The 24160-nt window shown below is 36.9% G+C and overlaps 1 protein-coding gene across 1 annotated transcript in view; it reads left to right on the top strand.

The window, feature by feature from the left end:
- Nucleotides 1-23189, top strand: part of pio (zona pellucida domain-containing protein piopio) — a 47108-nt gene extending 23919 nt beyond the window's left edge. Inside the window, exons 4-9 of the mRNA XM_018537425.1 lie at nucleotides 202-416; nucleotides 20703-20870; nucleotides 21019-21224; nucleotides 21356-21518; nucleotides 22051-22233; nucleotides 22495-23189. Coding sequence (XP_018392927.1) covers nucleotides 202-416; nucleotides 20703-20870; nucleotides 21019-21224; nucleotides 21356-21518; nucleotides 22051-22233; nucleotides 22495-22698 — 1139 coding nt within the window. The 3' untranslated portion in view covers nucleotides 22699-23189. The remainder of the gene's footprint in view (nucleotides 1-201; nucleotides 417-20702; nucleotides 20871-21018; nucleotides 21225-21355; nucleotides 21519-22050; nucleotides 22234-22494) is intronic.
- Nucleotides 23190-24160: the final 971 nt, after the last annotated feature.

Here is a 24160-nt window from a genome sequence, read left to right as displayed (position 1 = left end):
TTTCAGAAAGTATAATAAGCTAGACTTAATATTTTATCCAATAGGCTTCATCTATGGGTGAAACATCATCAGGTTAGACTTAACCACAAGTTAACCAGATAGTGAAAAATCGAACCTAACTGTTACTATTCTATACACACACACACTGCATACACATATAAATATATAATATAAACATATTTGTCGATTTGATTTTTTCAGCGACCGCTGCGATAGCAAGCACTGTGCAGATCGAGTGCGCGAGCGAATCGATAATCGTTCACATCTCGACGGAGCATAACACGGACTTCCATGGTCTGGTCTATCCGCGCGGCTTATCGAAAAACAGTTCGTGTTTACAGGAGTACAGGAGTCAGCCTGTTCCGATCACTTACAATCTACCGCTCAGATCCTGCAACACCATGCCCACCGAACTGGTGAGTTCTTCCCTATGAATCGTTACCTCTACAATTGACAGAGACATTTTGCGTACGTTTTTTTGCAATTCTATTCTTCCATGTTTGTCAGTAGTTTTTCTGTACTAATTGCTAATATCTCTCCCTCATGTTTACGGGCTGATCAACAGCGTCGTAAATTATACGCAAGCCAATTAGATTATTATCATTATTTTAACAAGCGATGGAATTATCGGGAAGGAAGCGGTGACGAGAGGGTAGGAGGAGAGACAACCACCTTATTATGTTGCATCACCCGTCTGCACCTTCGACCGATCGTTTTAATTCGGTTTATCGACTCTATACCCGTTTAAGTGCCTCCCGGCAATTTCCCGGTATAGTGTTAGTAGCGGTAATTACCTACGATTCATGCTTTATGATGGATAAGGATTAAAATTATCCAAAAGGCACGAAGAGAAGCTCGATTAGAGATGGAAGTGTGTGTGGAGGCGATATCCGTAATCTTCGACTTGTTACGCAAGCCACTCTCTTTCCATTTTCCTTGCTTATTTCGATACACCTGACTCAGAACTGGACTTATTATGCGCATTTTGTGGCACGGCATCACGATCGACTGAGCGATCGACACGTTTTGGGCAAAGATTAAAATTATACGATATTTTACGTACATTGTAAATAAGCTATAAAAGTAACAACGAGAGTAATAAGCACAAGTGTAAACATTATATAATTTTACGCACTATTTGTAATGTATCGCATGATGATAAAATTTCTTAATATGCTTTGATAAAAAAGAAACATTGGAATAGTATAATAAAACTTAAACTTTTATGGGATCTCTCTCTCTCTCTTATATTATATTAGAAGTCAGCTGAAATAACAAATAATTCCCAGACAGCACACAATATTTATAAAATATTTACAGTAAAATTTATTTTAAATATTCGCAATATAATATTTATTATCAAAATATTCTATAAATATTGTGTAAATGTGTGTTGTAAATTTTATGGATTCCTTTAGAATCTCCTTAACAGTACAAGATAATAGCATCAAGTTTTATATTAAATATTTTTGAATGTTGATTTAAAACAAGAAGATACTGTACCACTTAGGTTAAAATCGAATCTCTTGTATGAGAATTTGAGAATACATATCACTTTGATTGAATTAAGTATAATATAATGAAATTATAACTTGAGACACTAGTTATTTATATTGCGTTACATTAACCATTTTGAAATTTGAAAGTATAGCAGGTGATTTTTAGTAAAATAAATAAAATCTCCGGTTTTTTTTAACCCGGAGAAAATTGGTAACCGTGATTACATCACAGATGCGCCAGCTGTTTTTATTATATAACAGCTGGATTGTATCGTTAAAATGCTCAACGAATTGAACTCATTGGATTGCATTCGTTGTCGCATTCGTACCCGAACGTGAGTTACATGATATGCGCGATGTCAAGAATTCGCTTACTGTAAATCTGAGCGTATAGCCGACAATTTTATCAGCGTACATTCCAACCCGCTCCGCTTGTTCCGTACTCACCTCAGAGAGTAAAAATGCAACGACGATGATGACAGATTCCCAACTCAGGAAGATACTAGTTTCTCTCTCTTCTGGCGTCTAATGGCCACAATACCTACCATCGATCCTGAGAGGCTGTATAATTATAAGAGCTGGCATGCCGAAGGGAACAATAATTCGCGACTGGTACAGCGTGGCTGCTCGCTCGTAAGACGAGGTCTCGGATAAGGTGAGGGGAAGTCTTTGACCTCTGCGTATACGAGCGGTTCCCGGTGGTTCTCGACGGATCTCTCACCGGTGTGTGGGCGTCGCGAACCATTGTAGGAAATCACGCCGTAGAACACGCGTCGTTTTCACGCGTGTGCGTTAAATTGTAGTCATACAACTTTGGCGTTCTCGCATAAATTCACATCCGTTCGACCGTTCTGTCCTCGGACTGCGTACGTGGACAAATTGCGAACGCAACATTAAATTGCTAGCTGTTTTTTCCTAATTTCATACAAACTTTAACTGCTGCTCTTTGTTCCATTTAAAAATATTTAACAGAGAAACAAAAGTCGCACCACAATAATTGTAACTCTTAATTGCGTCAACAAATCAAGAAGTTTATATGAACAATCTTTTTTCTTTAACTACTTTTATCATTCGCCGATAGATAATGTCAGTAGTACGATTGTATATAATAATGTTAGTCCATGAATTTTATTGTCGCGCTATGTATTATATTGTATACGAGAAATGATATCTTTCTTACGCAATGAAGAACTATGAGCGAATATTATCTTAAATTCTTTCGTACAACATTTGATTGTCATCGTTGCTCGGTATATCCATTCACCTTAGGAATCTAGGCTTTGATGAATTCTTACGTTTGGTATGTAAAAAGAAACTATATAAAAATACTTTCTTCAAGTCTGTATTATTGCGTATAATATATTCGTCTCTCTTATGATCTCTCGAAACTTTCTTTATAAATAATTCCGCCCTGGAGATCGGCAATAAAATTTACGAGAGTTGAAATGATGTGAAATTGCCTTATAAATTTTATGAAGCTTTTCATTTTTCTTGAATTACAAATTTTCTAACATCGATGAGGACTTAAAATGAGCACTGAGTTAGACCGATTTGTTATCTTATAGGCAGTGAGCTTTTTCTACAAATTTCTTTTCTATACCAATATTGTAAAAGTTCATAGTTGGCTTAATTTGTATCCTTAAGTGTATATATTTGGTATATTTTATATAAATTTTTGTAGCTTTCTCAAAGTTCGAATATATTTATTCAAGTATTCATCAGCATCATATAAACCTATGTAAAAGAAAAGTGTATATTTTTGCTTCAACTGGTAGGATGATAGATTACAGATTTATAAAAAAATAAAAATATATAAATATTACAAAATTATGTAATAATTATTTATTACAAAATAAAGACTCTTGAATGCATTGTTAATCTTTAAGACAAAGATATTAATATGAAATAAATAATTCCTTTACTTTATCATAAATTATTGTTATATTATTAAAATTTATAAAACATGAAGTTTCTCTCAAAAGTATCATCTGCCAAAAGTATATCTTTGTCAGATAGACCTCGATAATAATACATTATTTATTAACAAATACATAATTGCTAATTTTTATAATTTTAATGTGACTGACGAAAAAATTCACGTTGCGTTTTAACCAAGAAGAGTAATGTGAACTTTTGAGAAGGAAACTCTTCTGATCATACGAAAGTTAACTGGTCAGTTTGTCGAAATCGACTTTCTCTCAGATGCTTCAAAAATGGACCTGTAATTCGTTATTATATAATATACTTGATTTATATATATTCGTTATTATACAATATACTTGATTTTTCGAGCCTCCTTTCCCTACTTCTTACTTTTTTTTCTTTAACTCATTTCAACCAAAGAGAGTACAAGTCACAACAAAAAGAATTTGCTAGAATTCGACCAGAAAAGTAGTCAAACTAGTTTGACAATACGTACAACGTACTTGCCATTTATGCACCGTTCACTTATAACGCGCACACTTATTTCACTCCGACTTTACGTTTAGTTTAATTTAGTCAGTGACGTTCTATATATATATCAGAAAATACATCGATTAATTTAGAACGCACGAACAAACTTAAACTAAACTAACTAAAGGATAGTTGTAGCTTGTACAGATATTCTTTTACAGATATTTCACAGAATGTAAGGAAAAAGTTACACAAATAAAAATGGGGAGTTCCAGAAAATATCGATATTGAAGAAGTCACTCAAGGTCAGATGAGGTCAGGTCAATATTTTCAACATCTGTCCCTCTCAATATATCCTATAAATTTTGTCTGAAACTTGTTTTCATATCTGAAGTCATTTCCGAGAACCAGGGGTGAGATCAGATTTTAGAAACCCTCTATATACGCTAAATCATATGTTGCGCGCTAACCGCGAATTGTGCGAAGCTCGTTCACGACTAGCTAGAGCGCATCATTGGCATCTTGTTCCAACGCAGCCTCAACCGGTACGGATGTCCTTGACTATGGCCTTGCGAATGCATCGCGTTGCAGCTGCAGACGCACGCGCGCGCGCGGTAGCCAGAGATTAATCGGACATAACGAGTTAAATGGATGCTGGAATGATAACCGGACTTGATCGATATCGGCATGAACTTTTGTTAAATTTTAAATAACGATATCGAGAATAGTGATATCTTTAATTTATTTTTTATATTATTATTCTGTCTCACTCAAACATATACATCTGTCCTTATTTAACATATTGCAGCGCCATCTCGAGTAAGATTCAACATTTACTGCTGTACTTATTATTCTGGCTCTTCGCTAAGCACTTGTTGTTTACATTAATTTATATATCATATACACTGTAAAACGAAATCGAGACGAAGGTCACGGAACTCCGACTCAAATCTATACTGTCAATCGCTGGACAATTTTTGTAATCATTCGAATTTGGCAAAAAGTGACTATTTTTTTAGTATTTTCTTCAAAAAAATACCACTCCTTAAACTTCCGCCTCTAAGTATAACCTAGGTTCTTCTCTAGCATTAATGCGGCCCTGACAACATCTCTACTCGATTCAGCTTTCGCCGATAGCGTCAATCTGCTACGCTACGCAAAAGGCTAGGCGGCAGCTGTTCTCACTCTCTCTGTTAGCTCTCGTTCTCAGGTATCTTCACCCGTAAAATCGCGATCTCGTTCTTGACACGGAAAGCCGCGCGGCGTGATTTCCAAGTTTCGCGGAACGCGTTGCTCAACATCAAGATAACGATTTCTATTTCCATTTTCTCGCTCTTCAGCATTTGTTATGAATTGAGATTTCCCACCCAGATGCATGAACCACTTGCTCAACAATGCCGTCAATTCACATTTCACAGATCGAAGTCATTATACAAATTAATACGATGTCGCGGACGTGACCGTTAGAAATAAAAAAGAGGAAGAAAATAATTGTTCTATATTCACAAAAAGTAGATATAAAAAATAAAATACAAAATATAAATATCTTGGTCTAGCTTTTATGATATTATATATTATATAGACATACATATCTAGTCTACTCGTAAGAGCTACGAGGGCAAGTCAATAAGTTCTTAGAAAATCTATCAGAGAGCACTCGCAGTATCATGTCACATTACTTTTTGACAAGTAGCATCTTTCAGCTGATTACTGTCAAATTTTGAGCGGAATTCATCGAGAGGTTTCATTTCTGTAGATGATTAAAGCGAACAACTTTTGTATTTTTTGCAAAATGGAAAAAAAAACGAGTTTCGTGCAGTGACCAAACATATGAAAGGTTTTTAACGCCGAAAGAAATCAAAGCCGAGTTGGATAATGTTCATAGCACATCTGCACCAGCGTTTGCGACTGTATACAATTGGATGAATGAATTTAAATGTGGTCATACATCCACATGTGATGCACCTCGTTCGGAATGTCCAATTGAGGCTGCTACGCTAGAAATCATCGATAAAGTCCACGATATTGTTTTGACTGATCGACGAGTGAAAGTGCACGAGCTTGTTGATGCCACAGGCCTCACATCACATGGCGCAGTGATTTCAATTTTGCACACGAACAATTGGGTATGAAAAAGCTATCGGCAAGATGTGCCGCGTTTGCTCACTGTGGACCACAAGCGCGACCGTGTGACGATTTCAAAACAATGTTTGGAGACGTTTCAACGTAATCCAGATGAATTTCTGCGTCGATTCATTACTGTGGACGAAACATGGATCCATTACTTCACACCCGAGACGAAGGAACAGTCAAAACAATGGACTTCACCGGATGAACCAGCTCCGAAGAAGGCGAAGATCGTGAAGTCGGTCGGAAAGGTGATGGCCACAATTTTTTGGGGTGCACGCGGTATAATATTCATGTCGATTACCTTCCGTCGAAGCAAACGATCAATGGTGATTACTATGCAGCCTTATTGAACCGTTTCAACGACATTTCAAAGAAGAAACGTCTCCATTTGGTGAAGAAGAAAGTGCTCTTCCATCAAGACAATGCACAGGTTCACACGTGCCCTGCGACTATTTCCTATTTTCAAACCTAAAGAAATGGTTCGGAGGAAAGAGATTTACCACCAGAGAGCAGGTCATCGCCGAAACAGAGGCTTATTTTGAAGGGTTGGACAAATCATATTATTCGGACGGCTTGAAAAAGTTGGATAATCGTTGGATTTATCAAGTGTATCGAGCTGAAAGAAGACTATGTTGAGAAATAAAAACGAATCGATAAAAAAAAACGTGTTTTACCATGTTTTTCGAAAAACTTATTGACTTGCCCTCGTATTTATTTGATAAATAATCACATTTATCACATGCACGCACGAGATGTAAATATTTTAAACTGTTGATCTTTCATTTTTTTTTAGTTCTTTCTTTCTTAATGTAATTACAGGGAAATAATTAATTACTTGTAACTAAGTTACAGTTAGACATTTTTTTCAATAACTCTATCTTATCTTCGCTCTTTTTTTCCAATTATAACTGTAATTTAACTCACATTCAGTTACATTTCTTTTAGTAACTAGTAACTAATTTATGAGTTACATACTTTACACATATTGAACTTATTTGCCACTTTAATGTAATTGGTTAGAATCTGAATATTTACGGATTAAAAGTTGCGTTTAGAAGACGAACGGTAATTCAATTTTGCTTATTGTTAATTCGAATATGGCGTTACATAAGAGATTACACTATAACCAATTCAATAATGCGAAATTACATTTCTAATTTTGGCATACATATTGTGAGGTCGAATAGTAATTGATATATGATGTGAAAATAAAAAAAACAAAGTGTATGGAAAATAACATCGGAAATTATTATTGGACACATGATTTTGTCCAGTGATCGAAAATATCAATATTATATGTACATATATCGGCTGTTTAGAAAAAAATATTATGTTTAATAACATAATATTTCTTTCAATAGTAAAGTTATATCTTCCATGTTTTTCTTCTTGATAATTTCGTAATAATTATACGAAATTGTCAATTTACGTTATAATTATAATAATTATAACGTGATAATTGAATTTATTTGTTATTGCGATTCTTTTGTTTTAACAGTTAAAAATATCATTGCGCTCTATCAAACATTGGATGTGTTGAAGACATAACGGGCATGGCACGTAAAATATTCTAATTCCCAAGCAAACGCAAAGTTACACACGTGTTATATTACAGTTATATTGTTGAGTGGGAAATTACAAATAACACGTACGTTGCTTGTAATTTGGTGTTTGCTGGGTCATAAAGTCACGTACGAGATGCAAAGTAATGACGGTTGTTCTGATGGCCACTTTATTCATGATATACTTATGCGTCCAACAATTTCGCGTTTTTCCGCGCTTTTTTCGTTCTTGTCCACAGAATAAAATCGGAACAAACTGTTAGACCAAAGTCTGAGGTAACCGCGGGCACAGTGTGTTACATGTATATAACGATTTTCCTCCCTCCCTCCCTTTTTTCTTTTTTGCGCTTTGACAAAAAAGTCACACGCGGCATTTCAATGCATACCGGTCAGCGTCTCTGTCATGGTACGTTACGGTCACTAATAGTAACACCGTTACGCTGCCCGTTACGTTTTCATGATGGCACGCGGGTTCTTCGTATCCACCGCCAGAAGGAAAAGACCGATTCACTTCACGATGCGTAAGCGATAAATGAAGATCGTGTGGAGTGACGAACGAGATCCGTATCAGTAGTCGTATTGTGCCCTCTCATCCTTTGCTGACGATCATAGTACCCAGTTTTACGATGCCACGCTCGCGTGGCGCTACCATAAACGCAACATTTGATCCCAAATGTTAACATATATATAGCTTAAAATTTAATCCAACATGATATCTAATAAATTTATTTTAAGGTACTTAGCAAACTCGCGACAATACCATCTAAAAGTTAGGTCCCATCGCATGCTCGGTGATGATACTCTCACTCAGTGAGATAACTTTTAGTTACGCCTGTCCATAGACCGCACGCACACGTGGAAAAAATAAATACAGATAACTTAGAGAAAAAGAGAGAGAGAGAGAGAGAGAGTATATATTTATAATCTCCTTGAATATGACGGATTGACAAATGTTTACGAAAATTACAAAATTTTTCATAGTTCTATTTTCAAAACTTCTACTCATTTGAGATCTATTGATCTGTTAATTCAGAGATTGCCCTCGTGGCTCCTCTTGCGAGATCGATCCGAGGTATTTCTCTCTGTTTTGTGAGCTGGTAGGTGTTTTTTACTCCAGGCAGGTAGCTGGCCTCACCTGTATAGTCAGATATCAGAGACATATATTTATTGGCTTTTAGAACCTATACAATTTAACGCCGAATTCGAACGGCGCTGATGATCATAGATCTTTTGATCACCTGATGGAGCCATTTTTGGTTCCTTAAACGCGAAAAATCACTTTTGGGCGCAAGTGGGTTTAAACTCGGGTCTACAGATCACGAGTCAATTGCATCGAGCGGTGAGATGCTCGACGTATCTATTTTCCAAACTACACGTAAAAAATTATAAAGTTTTTTCTCAATATTTCCTTCATGTTTTTAATTGCTTACCAATATATTCTCAGTACTGAACAGTCAATCTCATTGTATTGTAATTGCACAAGCGTGTCAATGTCTTCTAGTATAATGTAGAGTTTTAATTTTAAGAGATTTTGATTGTTTTTAATTCGCATGTACTATCTTAATGTGGATTTTACGCGTCAAAAAATTAAGAAAAATCATACGTGAAAAATATAAATCAATCGGAGATCTTTTCATGGATATAATTGGGCGATTGAGAATCACTGTTGCACACGTGACGACTGGCAAGGTTCTACGAACCTTGTAAGGATCGGAGGAGCTGTTCGCTTTCTGCACACAGTAGGTAAGACGCTCTGCGGCCAGTACGACAACAGCTCTACACCCTATTGTTCTATAGTTTTTAAGACGAATTTAAATGCAGACTTGTAGGCTTTTTTTTTTTTCCATTAACCCGGTGAATATTCGACGTCGCTTCGAAACGGTCAGATCGATAATTTGAATTTTCAAGTCAAAGTCGCAATAATGACACGAAACAGCAAGTGAAGACGACGTACTTGTATTTTTAACGTGCGCTTAAGGACATACATATATCTCACACAATTTTACAAATGTGTTAATATTTATAATAAAGAGAGACAACACGAAACAGACATGTGTGCATCTTTGTTACATAGGAAAAATACAGTACAAACATTTCAACTCTCAATTAGAACACAAATAAAATTACTTCTGTAATTCTTATTAAAGTAATTTTTAATCCAGGTTCTAAACCGCTTTCAAAAAAATATTTTATATTATTTTTAAGTGCGATTTAGAATAATCTGTAAGATTTTCATTATTTTTTGAAAATATTTATAATACATCATTAATATTGCTTTATTTTACAAATTATTTATTCAATAATAGATATCGTCCTTTCCTTTCTCCATTTCTACCAATATCTATTAATTTGAGAATCTCAATTTAATTTTTCACTCTTATCTATAAATTTTTAGAAGTACAAAAGGGATAAAATATTAGTCACCAGGATTAAAATTAGTGCGCATTGATAGAAATGAACATTGGTTGTATAATAACAAAGCGCCGCTGTTCACAAATCTTTGAGGGAAAATTTACGAAGACTATGGTTCTTTCTCGATGAGAGTCACTATACACAAATATGCGACGACGCTTCTGAGAACGTATTGACTCAGTATAGGGGTCCTCTCAATCTTGTTGACCTCTGACTGAGGGTAAGCAGGCACCTCTGCCGCTTTTTTCAAATCAGCTGAGGACGGTTGCTCGGAAAGATACTCGCTCATAATACCGCGGTGAGACCAGCCTAGCTTCTCTTTTACCGCGAAGAGACTCTGCACCTTTTTTTCTATCCGGCGCTCCAGTGCTATCGATCCTCGTCCTTCCGACGACGGGGAAAGGGACAATGCTGACGCTCGAGACCGCGAGCGTCGTGCCGCATTATCCGGAATACCAGACCTCGAGCGTCATTCCAGTGTTTTCTGCTTCTTTTTAAGGCCTTTATCTCGATGGACGACTTGTACGATCTCTCGAGCGAGATCCAGCGAAGCGAAGTTGTTTCGCTTAACTCGTCCAGAAAATCAAACTGAACTAAATACTTATTATAATTGTTAATTCACGTTTATCATCGAAGAAATATTAGTTAAACAATCGTTTCTCGGGAGAGCGCGTTTAAGCCGAGGTAATTCTACAAATAAATATCATTATCTGTGAAATCGCATGTTGACGACGAAAAAAAGGTTTTCATTCGCGCATTAGCGTTATCGGATACCCGGCTATCCTCAGAAAACGATCCATAGTTGTCGGTGTGATCGACGTTTCCCATAAATCTGTTATTCAGAAGATCAGAAACCTTGACCTGACCAGCCGGTCGAGGTTCAGAGATTAAGTTATACATCGTGATGTTCATAACTGGGATTTATGCTCGATCTTGGATATGCAGGAAGTGAACTGCCGGGATAAGAGAGGGGGACGTTCGAATCACGACGGGAATCTCTCCCACGATTATTCAGTATCGATGCCCGTACGCGGAAGTTTTCGCGTGGTCCTGGTGAGCACGCCATAAATAATCGCGGGAACGGCAATTCAGTCTCAAAAGCAAATTCCTGGCGAGAATGTTTTCCGCTTAGAAGAAACGAGCTACTGGCGTTCGCGAGCTCGTACATAAATGACGAGCTGGGAAAAGCGGGCGTTACTCGTAAACGCGCAGTACAAGTGCATAGGCCCCGGCTTCTTCTTGAAGAATATGCGCTGAATAGCTTCTAGTCCTGCGTGTTCGTTATGCCGAAGAATTTTCCCGCAGCAGCGCGCGAATACTGGAAAAAAAATAGCGCGGAGATAAAACGCGGAGCGTTTATGACGACTTTACGAAAGTTCCTGGCAACTCCAGCTGCTTACTGGGAGCTGCCTTTTTGTTAATAACTTTTTAATGCAAAATAAGCGACGGCTCAAACCTGTTGGAAGTCACTCGGGGTCATAACAATATAAATAATTTCAAGGTCGTTTATGCATCCTTGATCTGAATATTTGTCTTTAACTTTGTTACAAGCAACGAGTTACTTCCCTACATATACGTGTAATGGACTCTATAATGATAAGTTACTGTTGTATCGATAGTGACAAACTAGAAATTATAAGTACATATAAATTGATTGTCATACACAGAAAATTAGAAAAATTCTGTTTGAATTTCTTTATAGTGTACTAAATAGATATTGAAAGAAAATGCATTTTATAGGATATGAATAATACATTTTCATGACTTTTAATCAGAGAATTTCAAGGTAGTATTATCATAAAACTGTTATTGTATTATAATTTAAAAAACGTTATTGACTACACTCCAGCTGTTCGTACGTTCCCAAAGTAATCGCTATATAGAATAGAATAGCCAAGTGAATGGACGTAATTATTTTCACAGATAAATCATCTGCGCTTGTAAATCATTAAGACGCCAACTCTATAATAATGTCTATTACAGATGTTGCATTTTGCGCAATTATATAAACTCGCTTGTCTAGACGAAAAATTAGTCACCGCTTGAACGCCATCAGAAGCGGTAGTAACCCAGATTGTTGGTAATCAATCTCATAAGCGTACTTTCTTAGAGCAGCGGTCAAGGACTCATTGAGTACGAAACACGTTATAAATGTTTATCTGCAACTGTAATAGAGTTACAAGGTACGTCAGAGTTTATTTGACTTCGTTTGAAGAAGAATCAAGTATTTTCTTGACCAGCCGCAATGCTGGTCTCAGCTGTCGTACTCTACAATTATTATTCAAACGTAGCATAACGGTAATCTAGTCTAATAATATTCATGCGAGGACGTTATGTGAAGACATTAATAATCATGAGATCATCGACATTTTGCCAACAGGCAACGTACGTATACGTTTATATTTTCATACATATTCATATACAGCAAGATGCACGTCATTTTGCTGAAAGAACGAGGTTTTAAAAAAGACCTTGAGGCGATTTAAAGAAGCAGATTGAGAGATTTAAAAATGAGAAGGGAGAAACGAGATAGAAGCTTATACCAAGTATGCTAAACGAGACTCGAAGGAGGGAGAGGGATGGAGTATATAAGAATGCGGGAGAGATGAGCAAAAGGACGGAATGGAATCACGCTGGAGATGTCATCTCGCAAGAAACGGCGAAAAACGGCGAAAAAAGTGTGCGACTCGACAAAGAAGGGGAATAATTACTATACGATGGCACGACTACGTTGAAATCATTTCCTCCGAAGTCCGAGCTCCTTGCGTCATTAAGCCGCGCGGTTCGTCGATGTGGTATCTTTCCTCGCGTTCCCTATTCCAGTCTTCCTTTTCGTAACTCGTTTCTTGCCCTGAACTTGAATCCATTTTTTCTCTTCCACTCCGCTTCCACTTATCTTCCGTGTTCCATCCGTCATAGACCTTCCTTCGGAGAAGGAGGAGAAGGTTGTTGTGAAGCCACGATACCGGAATTACGCGATGACGAACTGCCCGCGTGCCTGCTTTGCTATCTCGTGAAGAGACGGCAATTGGAAGTAAAGGGATTCAAGGGAATTGTAATTTTGATGGGTGATTCAGATACGGTATTACGTAGAAAAGGTGTAATTAAATAATTATGACTGCGATAACTCGTTGATATAAAGTACTATAAGAAGATATACTGTCAGTACTTTCATAATGATCTCTCGTACTTAAACGTTTTTCCAATCTTACGTTAAATAACATTACACTTTTGAAAAAATTAATATAATTTATCTTATTGAAGATGTTTTACCACAAATGTGTTATAATAATGAGAACGATTTCGAGTTTTGCCGACAGCCGATTTGAAATTGTCGACAATTATTTCGTAAATTCATACAGAGACGATACAAAGGCACGTGTAGGCGAACATTACCATACAGGTGCACAGCGTCGAACGTGAAAGTGACAAAATATAATTACGTGGCATGTCGCGACGCCAAGGTCATTTCTTGAAAAACCGTCGGTTATCCAAAAACGTCGATGACGCCGATGTGTTCGGTATGAAAGTGGGTGCGCGTCGTAAAATCGCGGCGACCTTGCCAGTTTTCTCGATAACAGAAGGAGCACTCTGTTAAAACGTGGGTAGTTAAGGGAGGGAGGAGGGATTAAACTATAGACGTGAAGTCTATAAACAATTTTTTTCATAAGCCTGGATCTACAATAGATTTTTAAGCCATAAGGAATGGACAAATTATAGTCACTTATTACCCTCGCATTCGACTATGTAATTGGTCATTTTCTTACAACTTAAGACTTAAAACACCTATGTATAATAGATCCGGTCTAATGCCTTCCAAAAGGTAGAAGAAGGACAGTCGCCACGTTTTGAAGATCCGATTTAGGTGTTCACTCGAGAGGAATTTCAGCAGTGGGCGAAACTCGATTTCTTTACGAGAGGCGAAACTCGCAAGAACATGTGGGGGAGAGAAGTCGCAATGTCTCATCGAGTAAAAACTACCCACGCGAATACTATTTTTGGGATGTCCCACCCACGTCGTCTACTTTCGTTTCTGGAAATTAGAATTGATTGTCTTTGTTGGATCTTGCTTCTCCATGCGAATATACCTTCGCGTCCATATTTGGACCATACAATACATTGTCAGAGAAAAAGACATGTGGTGACAACTATAATACTATATGTAGAATTAATGTACATAGTTAAATAAACTATTTTATAGTTAATACACATATGGAAATAGTTTATTCAACTATGTACATCAATTCTACATATGAAACTTGTATAGTCAATTTTTATATTTGTTATCATTATGTTTTTTGTGAGCGTTGTACGATTATTTAAGATCATTTCATTCGTTTTGAATTATGTTTTATCAATTCCTTTTTAACGACTTTTAATAATCATATTTTTATTTAACACCGACATGCAGATATAATAATACGTTAGCGATAATTGCCTCATTTGAGAGATATGCAAAACATATTACTCAAAAAGTTATAAAACCACCGTCTTTGCTGAGAAGTGGATAGTGACCTCATCATTTTCTTGGCGCATCTTTATTTGACAAATATCTCATGCGAAATGCGTTTTTTACCTTATTGCGTTAACACCTCGAGTCATTTTTGAATTTCATTGACATACTTTGCGTATGTAAAGCCAGGCGGAATTACTAAACCGTGATGTGACACGCAACACTATACACCTCTATTAACCTGGACCCTCCACCATCGCAAATGGAGGGGAACTTGGTAAAAAATTTAATGCTTTTTATTTGCTAATTATTTGCTAAAAAAACTAATGTTTTGCTCCAACACTGTACTAATTGTAAGAAAAAGAAGAATTACACATAATGTATAAGATTATCATGTATAAGAGAGATTATCATGATAAATTATGTAATTGTTGCATAGCTCACAATATATAGAAACATGGATATTAGTAAAGTAGTTCAATTAGTCGAATGCGAGGAGAATAATTGATTTGATTATTGATTCGCCTATTTCTTACGGCTTAAGGCCCTGCGCACAATGGAGGAAATATTAAGGACAAGAGTAAATATATTAAGATTTCAACCTATCAGAAACCGTGTATTTTGGTGTAACTAGTATATCTGACAGGTTAAAATCTTAATATTTATTCCTGTTCCTAATATTTGTTCTATTGTATACAGCTCTAAGGCTTAAAACACCTATAAGATGCGTTCCGTTTTGCGCATAATGCATCAATTGTCCTTGTTTAACATCTGGTGAGCAACAAAGATGCATTATAGGCATCATGCGTGAAACGGAACACATCCCTATTGTAGCTAAGGGCTAAGGGAAACAGGAGACGAGCAAACGATCAACCGCCCGCACCAATGCGCACTGCAGCTGCAGCCTTTAAGCTGCAGTCGTAGTTGCCGCTACCGCTGCCGTTACCGTCTGTTGAACTGACCGGCCGTCGAACCCGAGAATTGCTCCGCGAGAGATGCATCGTAATAAATGCACAAAGTGCCCCGCAGGCAGGGCGAGTCCCGACGGAGTACATACACATTTGCATCCATCCTCTGGCGAAATTTCTCTCCCATTTTCTCTCTCTTTCTCTCTTCCTCCCCTTCCTCCCTTCCTTTGTTCCTTCTTTTGCCTCCTTCTTACCTCTTAAATTCCACTACCGCGGATCCCGCAGTCTCTCTCCCCGGCATTCGCAATAATTTTTCATTCCGTTTACATCGACCGCGTGGCATCGACCGCGACTGCAGAAAAACCCGTGATTTTCCAATCACAGGTCCCGTTAGTCGCTCAAGAGGGAATGGATGGCTCTCCCAGTCCGTGAACGGTAGAGACCCTATTAGAGGGTCTCTAGTGAACGGAGGAACATTAGCGTGCAGCATGATCCGTCCCCTCGCGTAAATCATAGATCGAATGACAGAAGATACCGTTTGCACGCATGCAAACATGCCATGTCTCGCATCGCTCTTGTCGGTTGCATCGTGTCGCATCACCGCAACCCGGAGAAAATTGCCTTGGCTAATGAAAAGTTTAACGGCTTCCTGGTTTACATTGGTATTAGCGTTAAGATATACATATATTTTTATTGCGTGTCGATGGGATGTAAACATTAAACCGCGGTCATAAATACACCTTGCGCTCGAAGGCTCGAATCACTATCGTTTCGATTGCAATTGCGATTAGCGACACGCTTACATTATCTGCAAGACAGTTAAACTCGAGACACAATTGAAAAGCACGGATTTTTAAAAACAGGGAATAACAGAAACCAATTGTATAACAAAACAAATAATTTGATTTATAATGATTTTATGCAGCAAAACGGCTGTATATTTCTACAGTTTTCATTTATTATAAATTAATAACTTTTAATAACTTTAAACGATTAAGTGGATCCGAATAAATTTTTCCACCAATATTTATTAGAGAAAGATTACCGATACCGATATAGCAACTTGTTTTTGAAACTAATGGTTATTACTTCGTAACGAGAAGGCCGAACGAAATAACGTCATTCTATAGAGAGAAAACTTGTCAATTTTTTTTTATTACTATATATACGTATATGAAAAAAATGTCTAATTAACAATTGAAACATTACAAAAAAAGAGGTAATAAAATAGGCTTGCGTACGAGATAAGATCGTGCCATTCCGCATAAAATAAAAATCCTTGACTAATTTTAATTTCTTTGTATTGAAAAAGAATTTGATGATTCTTCATAAAGTAATTTTTTATTTTAGCTTGCTGCAAAGCAATAACCATTTAGTTTTATCTCATTCCTATTGATCATCCCGTAATACCGTTGGAACTTTTATGATAAATAATTTTTTCGTAAGATAAGCAAAAATGAGCGTCCGACAAGATGGGCTTTAAAGCTGATATAATACGCAGTAATGCCACATATTCCTATTCTTTTTCACGGAAGTCATCTGTACGAAATATCTACAATTAAATATATATAACGTTTTGTAAAATCTTTTCGCAAGGCCCATGATCCGCGAACATTAATAATTTTTTTGCTGTAATATTGCAACGAAGATCTGCATAAGAATTGCCTTGAATTAATATTAACGCCGGAGCCCTCTCAACTTTGTCCTTGCACCGAAGCTTTAACAAAAACAACCTTAAAAACGCCATTACTTCTGTAACTGTAATTTCCATTTTTATGTGGTATGCTATTTTCGTTTACAACCTGCGTTACTGGTTTCACGGCTGCAAATTTGGCCGGATGCTAATCGCTGTATCTGCTGACGTAATAATCGATCGTAGTAGAAGCACGCCGTACTGTTACGAACGTTCTATTAGCATCGCTGACGTCATGAGAAATGAACGGAATCATACAGTGCGGCGATGCAACGGACGTAGGACTTCGTCGTGACAGTTCACTACGTGCATGAATTATAATAAGTATAATGTCCGCAGTTTTTCCTGGTTAGCAGAGTGCCTTCGTGTATAGTTTATAGCGGATGTGATAAGACGATTATTTAGGGTACGTTTCCATACGTTCTCCACTGAAGTGCGTCACGCATCGCACCGTCTGTACGCGTCACGAATTAACCAATTAAAATATCTTATTATACCGTATCATTTATACTGCAGTGCGATTCTTTGCGCGCGTGATTAGTTAATTCGTGACGCAGACAGACAACACGACGCGTGATGCGCTCAGTGGAAACGTACCCTTAGCATTTTCCCTCAGGCGCCGTTAGTCCTCTTGTTTTGCTCGCCTCTTCCGAGAGTATATACCTTGGACGCACGTACATACAAATGCGTAATGATATATCGTTGTAATAAAAGGCGCACGGAAGAAAAGGATTCTGTAGCGGAATTGTAGTTGCTTCCGCATTTCATGCGAAGATAGTTAATCTTTTAAGTAATTATTTCATCTTGTATTATATCAACGAAAATTTGTTCTTTGAAAAATTTTATCGACTAAACCCGTTCGAAAAGAGTTTTGCTGATTTGCAAATTTAGCAAGATACCTTCAGCAAATATTATAGAACTAATATCTTCTACAAATCTTAATGATCTACATAGATATTTCTAAATTTATTAAACGCATTTTTGGTATAACGAATATATTCTAAATGAAAAACATATTCACCGATGTTGGAAGAATTAACTTTGCAATCATCTGTATAGAAAATTTTTGGAATTGACGTCAAAATACATATATTATAATTACGATAACATTTTGTCATTATAGAATAAAATTTTGAAAATATAATTACATATATCTTTGAATAAAGTTGAAATAAATTAAAATTAGCGAGCCAGTTGCTTTGGATTGTCTTTTTAAATACGCTACATTACAAAACTACCTCGTGTTAAGGCGTCACAGTAACTATGAGAAAGACTCGCGAGAGCATTAATGATGATGACGGAAAGGTAATGCTGATGAGTCGGTTGATGAGCCAATTTGCATGAACCACTTAGCTACTGTACCCTCTATTTATATTGGCAGGGGGAAGTAGAGAGAGGATATACGTTCGTAATGGACATGCCTTTCTTTCGAGATAGCCTTTAAGTAGATTCACTCTCGCGCAGATCGAACGATTCCCGACCATATAATAACGACTTTGCTCTGCAAGCAAGTGGTATGCTTGAAAGTGTCAGACTAGCTAAAAATTTAACTTTCGTACGGAGAAGAGCCGTAAAATGATTGCAGTGACAGCTTGACAAATTAATAGCGAGATCTCTTCGCGAGCAAGGGTCATGCGATTTTACAATCCGCTTAATCGTAGTTCGAAGGAGCCGTATCGATCGTAATGAAAAGATGGAGAAAAAAATCTCTTGTAAAAGTACCTGAAATTAGCATCGACAACGCTTGACTGACGTTAATGACAGTGGAGAAGCTAATACTCTTAGCCATTTGTAAAGAATTTTAACACTTCTGGTCTTCGCGAAGAAAACCATTCGATGGAGCGGAAAATATCATTTTTTGTTTTAAGGTTTTACTGTTTTAAAGCCGAGATTTCATCATAACGCAGACAAGTAGTTCTACCATCTCTGAAAGTGAAAGATACTGTCTCTTAAAAATCGACAAAAAGGTTTTAAAATAATCTCATAATTATTGTACGCGTAGCGTACATATAAAAATACAACTTGGAAAAGGTCGGTGTATCTAACGAAGCGGGATTTAATAGTCCTTCACAATAATCAGCGACCTGTCGCCGTGGATTGTTAGACAAGCACCAGGTATATCGAGCAGGCAATGACCTCGAGCAAAGCCTAGCGCAGCGTTCGACCTCAGCAAGGATACTCACAATCTGCGGTGCATCGGCCCGAGAGAGCCCGGAGAGACGTCGGATCGCTGACTTTACATTTCACACACCCACCTAACAATGGACGAACAAGGATCTCAGCAGCTTTATTACGATCGAGGAAGGAGATAATGAGAGGATCGCTGAAGCGAATCCTAATGTCTCCAATCACAATCCTGACCGGTCTTTTTTGCGTACCGATATAGCAAGCTATACTGCCACGCGATGCGGACTGGTAAAAGGAAAACCAACTGTGTATCTCAATCTTGCCGTGCTCTCCGTCATACTAGTCGAGTATACTTCAAGTTCACGTTTTCATATTTTTATGCTGGTAAAAGACTCGTTTCTTTGAGCTATTTTCTTCAAGTCTCATGTTGTGTAAAAGCGTTTTCTATTTTGCCGGAATAATGAAGCTGATAAATAAATTAAATTATTTCAATTACTGTGTTTAATTTTCATATTTTATCTACTTTTTATAAACATTGAGAAATCTCTAGTTTGTCTACTTAACAGTAAGTGTCTCGAGAGAAAATGTAATAGATGTATATCGTGAATTGTTGTTTATTTAAAAGCCAGCAACATTTTAACTTAATTTATTTTAACAAGCTTATTTCACTCGCGGTTTCTGGCCTGATTGCAATAATATTAATAATATATATAAAACTTCTGGAAAAATTCTCTCCCTGTTACAAGAACTCTCACGATCGTTATTATGTTGCTCACAATCTCACGGTTTTCCGCAAGCATCTCAGCATGCTAGAAGGTATTTCATTTACATTTCTCTACATTTTCAACTACTTACTCCTATTTCCTGGCTCGTATACATATAGCAATATATAAAATCTTGAGAGATTTTTCTTATCGGAGCGGAGAAGCGTTGACAATATTTTTGACACTGAATTCCTGTATGGAGCATCTCTTCAGCTACTATCATTCCGCGGAAATGCGATAAATTGTGTTCCCTCGCGTGATTCATGGCGTTCGTTGCGAGACTATGGTATTCACTTTTTGATAACCAGCGCAATCTTAAATGTACATTCTCGAGTATATTTATCCTTAGAAAATTAGTTGTTTTTTCATCTGCTATATTGCGATTTTAGCGATTGCCGCGAGACTAATATACTATATAATAACGCGAAGCTCCGATTCGATCAATGTCCTTTAAATGAATGCAGCATTTCGCTGAAGCCAGATTGCGAGAATCATTACAAAAATTAGTTGACTGTGCAGATGCTTATTGCTTGCGGATGAGGTCACTGGAATTTTCTTCGATCAATCCAACATATGACACAGAATGTCTGTTATACTTGACAAAATCTCATGGAAGTTTCATAAAATTTTTTGAACAATCAAATATAACGCTGCGATTAATTCTCACGACATTTATTTTTGATTCCTCAAAGTATAGCGATTGTAATATTTGTAATGAAGCTTAGAACTAATGCTTATGGTTCCGTTGCCTTTGTTTTAGGAGAACGGTGGTATCGAATATTTCAACACCATCGTGGTACAGCCACACCTGAAGTTGGTCACGAACCAGGGTAGAGGTTTTCACGTGAGATGCAGATACCAGACGCGCGACAAAGTCGTAACGAACGATCAAACTCAAGTCTCCATGATGCAGTCTTTGCCGTTGCAGGTAATAAAACATTCGGCAAACTAAGAGACATATAATACACCGCTAAACAAAATATATATTGGTTTTCGGATAAATAAACTTCTAAGAAGATTGAAGTAAGAAACTAAATAAGTTATCACATGAAGCTTAAACTGCAAATTGTCCGCAGGCGACCGCACCGATGCCGGGATGCACGATGAAGATCTTCAGCGGTGATCCAACGCAGCATCACGTGGCTGAAAATGTGAAGATTGGCGATCCCTTAACCCTGGTCATTAGCATAGACAAACAAGAGATGTTCGGTTTGAAAATCTCCGATTGTCTGGTACGCGACGGCCTCGGGTGGGGCGAGCAGCGGCTCATAAACGACGACGGGTAAGTCATGGCATTGAAGGGACAAGGTTTTATTGACAAAGATGAAGATGGTCATAATAAACAAAGCGAATTAATTTTTTTTCCGATTTCTTCCTTTCGCGATGGGATCATTCAGCTTGTCTTGTTTACAGTTGTCCGATAGATGGCGAGATAATGGGACAATTCGTCTATAACGAGGACAAAACGGAGGCCAGGGTGAATTTCCAGGCGCACAAATTCCCATATACAGCGAGCGTGTATTATCAATGCAACGTTAGGCTGTGCGTCAAGCATGGTGGAGGGTGCAGTAATACGGTACTGTCGTCATTATGATATTTAAAGCTAGCTAGCTTGAATATAATACGTATAGACTATAATAATCTACCACGATGACTGCTGAATACTACGTTTATAATAATCCTTTAACATTTCTATAATGACTATCTATACACACTACCGTTTATAAATTAAAGAAGGCTTATGATTTTTTTGCGTTTCATAAAAACTTAAGTATCTTGGAAAAGAAATTGTAGAGAAGTTTTTAAAAATTTTAAAGAGAAAAACTAGAGCTTCACACTGGCGTTTGAATTTTCTCTTCATGATATTTTATTCTTAAATTTCATAAAATTGAAAATTGATATTTTTTTCAATATTTTGTTATTATGTTGTTATCAGATGAAGGTAATCAAATACGATTAAACTTAATCGCGTAGTATGTTATATACAAACAAACACAAGATATTACGTAATGTGTGATCCTATGAAAGAAAATATTCAAGTTCCACAACAATCGTTCTTCGTAGGCGACTTGCCGAATAGTTATCATTTAGGTAATCTTTGCTTGCAGCCGCCGTTGTGCAATTCGATAGCCAGGCGACGCAGAGATACCGCTAATGCCCACGAGACGAAAGGTATCGAAGATTTGGATGGCACCCCAGCAACGATCGAAGTTTACAGTGGTCTTTACGTTAACGAAGCATCGGACGTTAGTTCCAAGTCAGATTTCTCCAACGACGTCTTTCGGGAAAGGGTAATGCGAATTTACTTGATTTTTGCTTTTGAGACAGTCATTCAGTTTTTTTTTTTTTTTTTTAAATAAATGATTGTGTGTTTTTTACATCGCAAGTAAAAATTATTATATTAACTATAATATATATTATATATTATAGATCGATCCATCGGAAAAAACATGAATATGAAATAGTATACCAATACTAAAATAATGAAATTTATAAATAAGATGGAATCAAATTCGTTTAATTATATCATTTTCTGGATTTTTCTTTGTTAGGCTCTCGATGATCCGAACACCATTTGCATATCGCAGAGGAGTTTCGCTATTGGAATTGCCGCTGCCGGTCTCATACTTATGCTAGCTGTGGTAGCCGCCATCCTAATACTACTCGCCAAGAGACGGCACAAGAGTCTGTCTACGACAGGATCGTCCATATACAGTGGACCGTACACTAATACCGCTTACAGCCACAGTAGCTAAGTCAGCTTACAGCAGAGTAACTAAGTTCGATGCGGGATTAAGATAGCCGAGATGTTCCGAAGATATTCGTATTTCTGCGGCCCCCGCAGCTTTTTTTACAGAATCCGTAGTAACGCGACATTTCGCGGTACGTCTTCTTGATTGACAAAGATTAATTAGATTTTTAATCGCTGTCAATGCGAGATCGATTTCGAGATGACGATTGCAGGGTACTGAGATTCAACAAAACACAACGAACAAAATGCGGATCTCTTACTCAACTATTGAAGTATTCCTTATAATCTTATAATGTGTTTTATATTGAATTGTTAATGAATTAATACTGAAAGTGAGTCAATTGATACGCGGATACCTACAACTCACCGGTTCGCGTACTCACGAATAGTCTCGTCAATGCGCGAGCCTTGGCGCCATTTAGTCTCTCGATCTCCAGATTTCAGTATGCAATTTAATAATATTTCGTTATTATTTATTACAATTTCAGAGTAAAAAATTTCTATCAGAGAATATAGATATTTAAAAAAATGCATGACAATTATTTTATGAAATACTTCAAAATTTTATGATTTTCAAAGCCGCTATTTTCAATTTGCATTAGTAAATATATATATTTTGAAATTCTTAATAAAAATTCGAAATCTTCTATTTCCAGATAATTTTAATATTTATTAAAAAAAAAAACAATTCTTAGATGTCGGTGGATATCACTCGTATTCTAAAAGAGTTGTAAGTAGAGAAATCAAACAGAAACAAAAACAGCCCGTTAATTGATTGCATTTTGTCTAATTAATAACTTGCTGTGAATGTATCAATGGTAGTATAACTTGAAAAGCGTAATTGGAAATACATATGTGCGAAGTTTAAAGAAAATTTAATTATATAAGAGGACCGAGATCGAATATGATGTGTGCATGAGTTGATTATAAATCTTCGATGAAACTGCTGATGAATGAATTGTCATAAAGACGCAAGGCAATCATATAATTGTCGTAAAAACGAATTAATTAAAATCCGAAATCACTCATTCACCCCATAAATTATTCCGACGTATACGATACTCGAATGAGTGCGACGTATGCGAGCGCTCAACATAATCAGATTGTAATTCATTTATAACGCTTAAACATTAACGTTAATTAGTCTAATTGAAATGAGGCGCTGTTCCAACGTCAGTATATTCCGGATCATTTAGGAGCAATCACGAAATAAGTGTTTTCTAATGATAAGTGTGCACTTCAAACGATTGTAATAAAAAAAATTTGGCTAATTGAATTAAAACATAAGAAAGTACACGTTTGACAGGCACACCGGAGAATACCGATGTCGCGACAGCTTGGGGCGTTTAGATATTAATTGCCGAAGACAAGGAAGTTCTACTGCTAACGCAGTCGCGTAACTGGGTCCAACGTGGTGATGGGTACATGACATGTAAAATTTTACATTTAGAGAGAAAGAGAGACCG

The sequence above is a fragment of the Cyphomyrmex costatus genome, unplaced genomic scaffold (genome assembly GCF_001594065.2).
Source record: "Cyphomyrmex costatus isolate MS0001 unplaced genomic scaffold, Ccosl1.0 scaffold172, whole genome shotgun sequence".
Lineage (NCBI taxonomy): Eukaryota > Metazoa > Arthropoda > Insecta > Hymenoptera > Formicidae > Cyphomyrmex > Cyphomyrmex costatus.
This window is presented reverse-complemented; position numbering and strand designations above follow the sequence as displayed.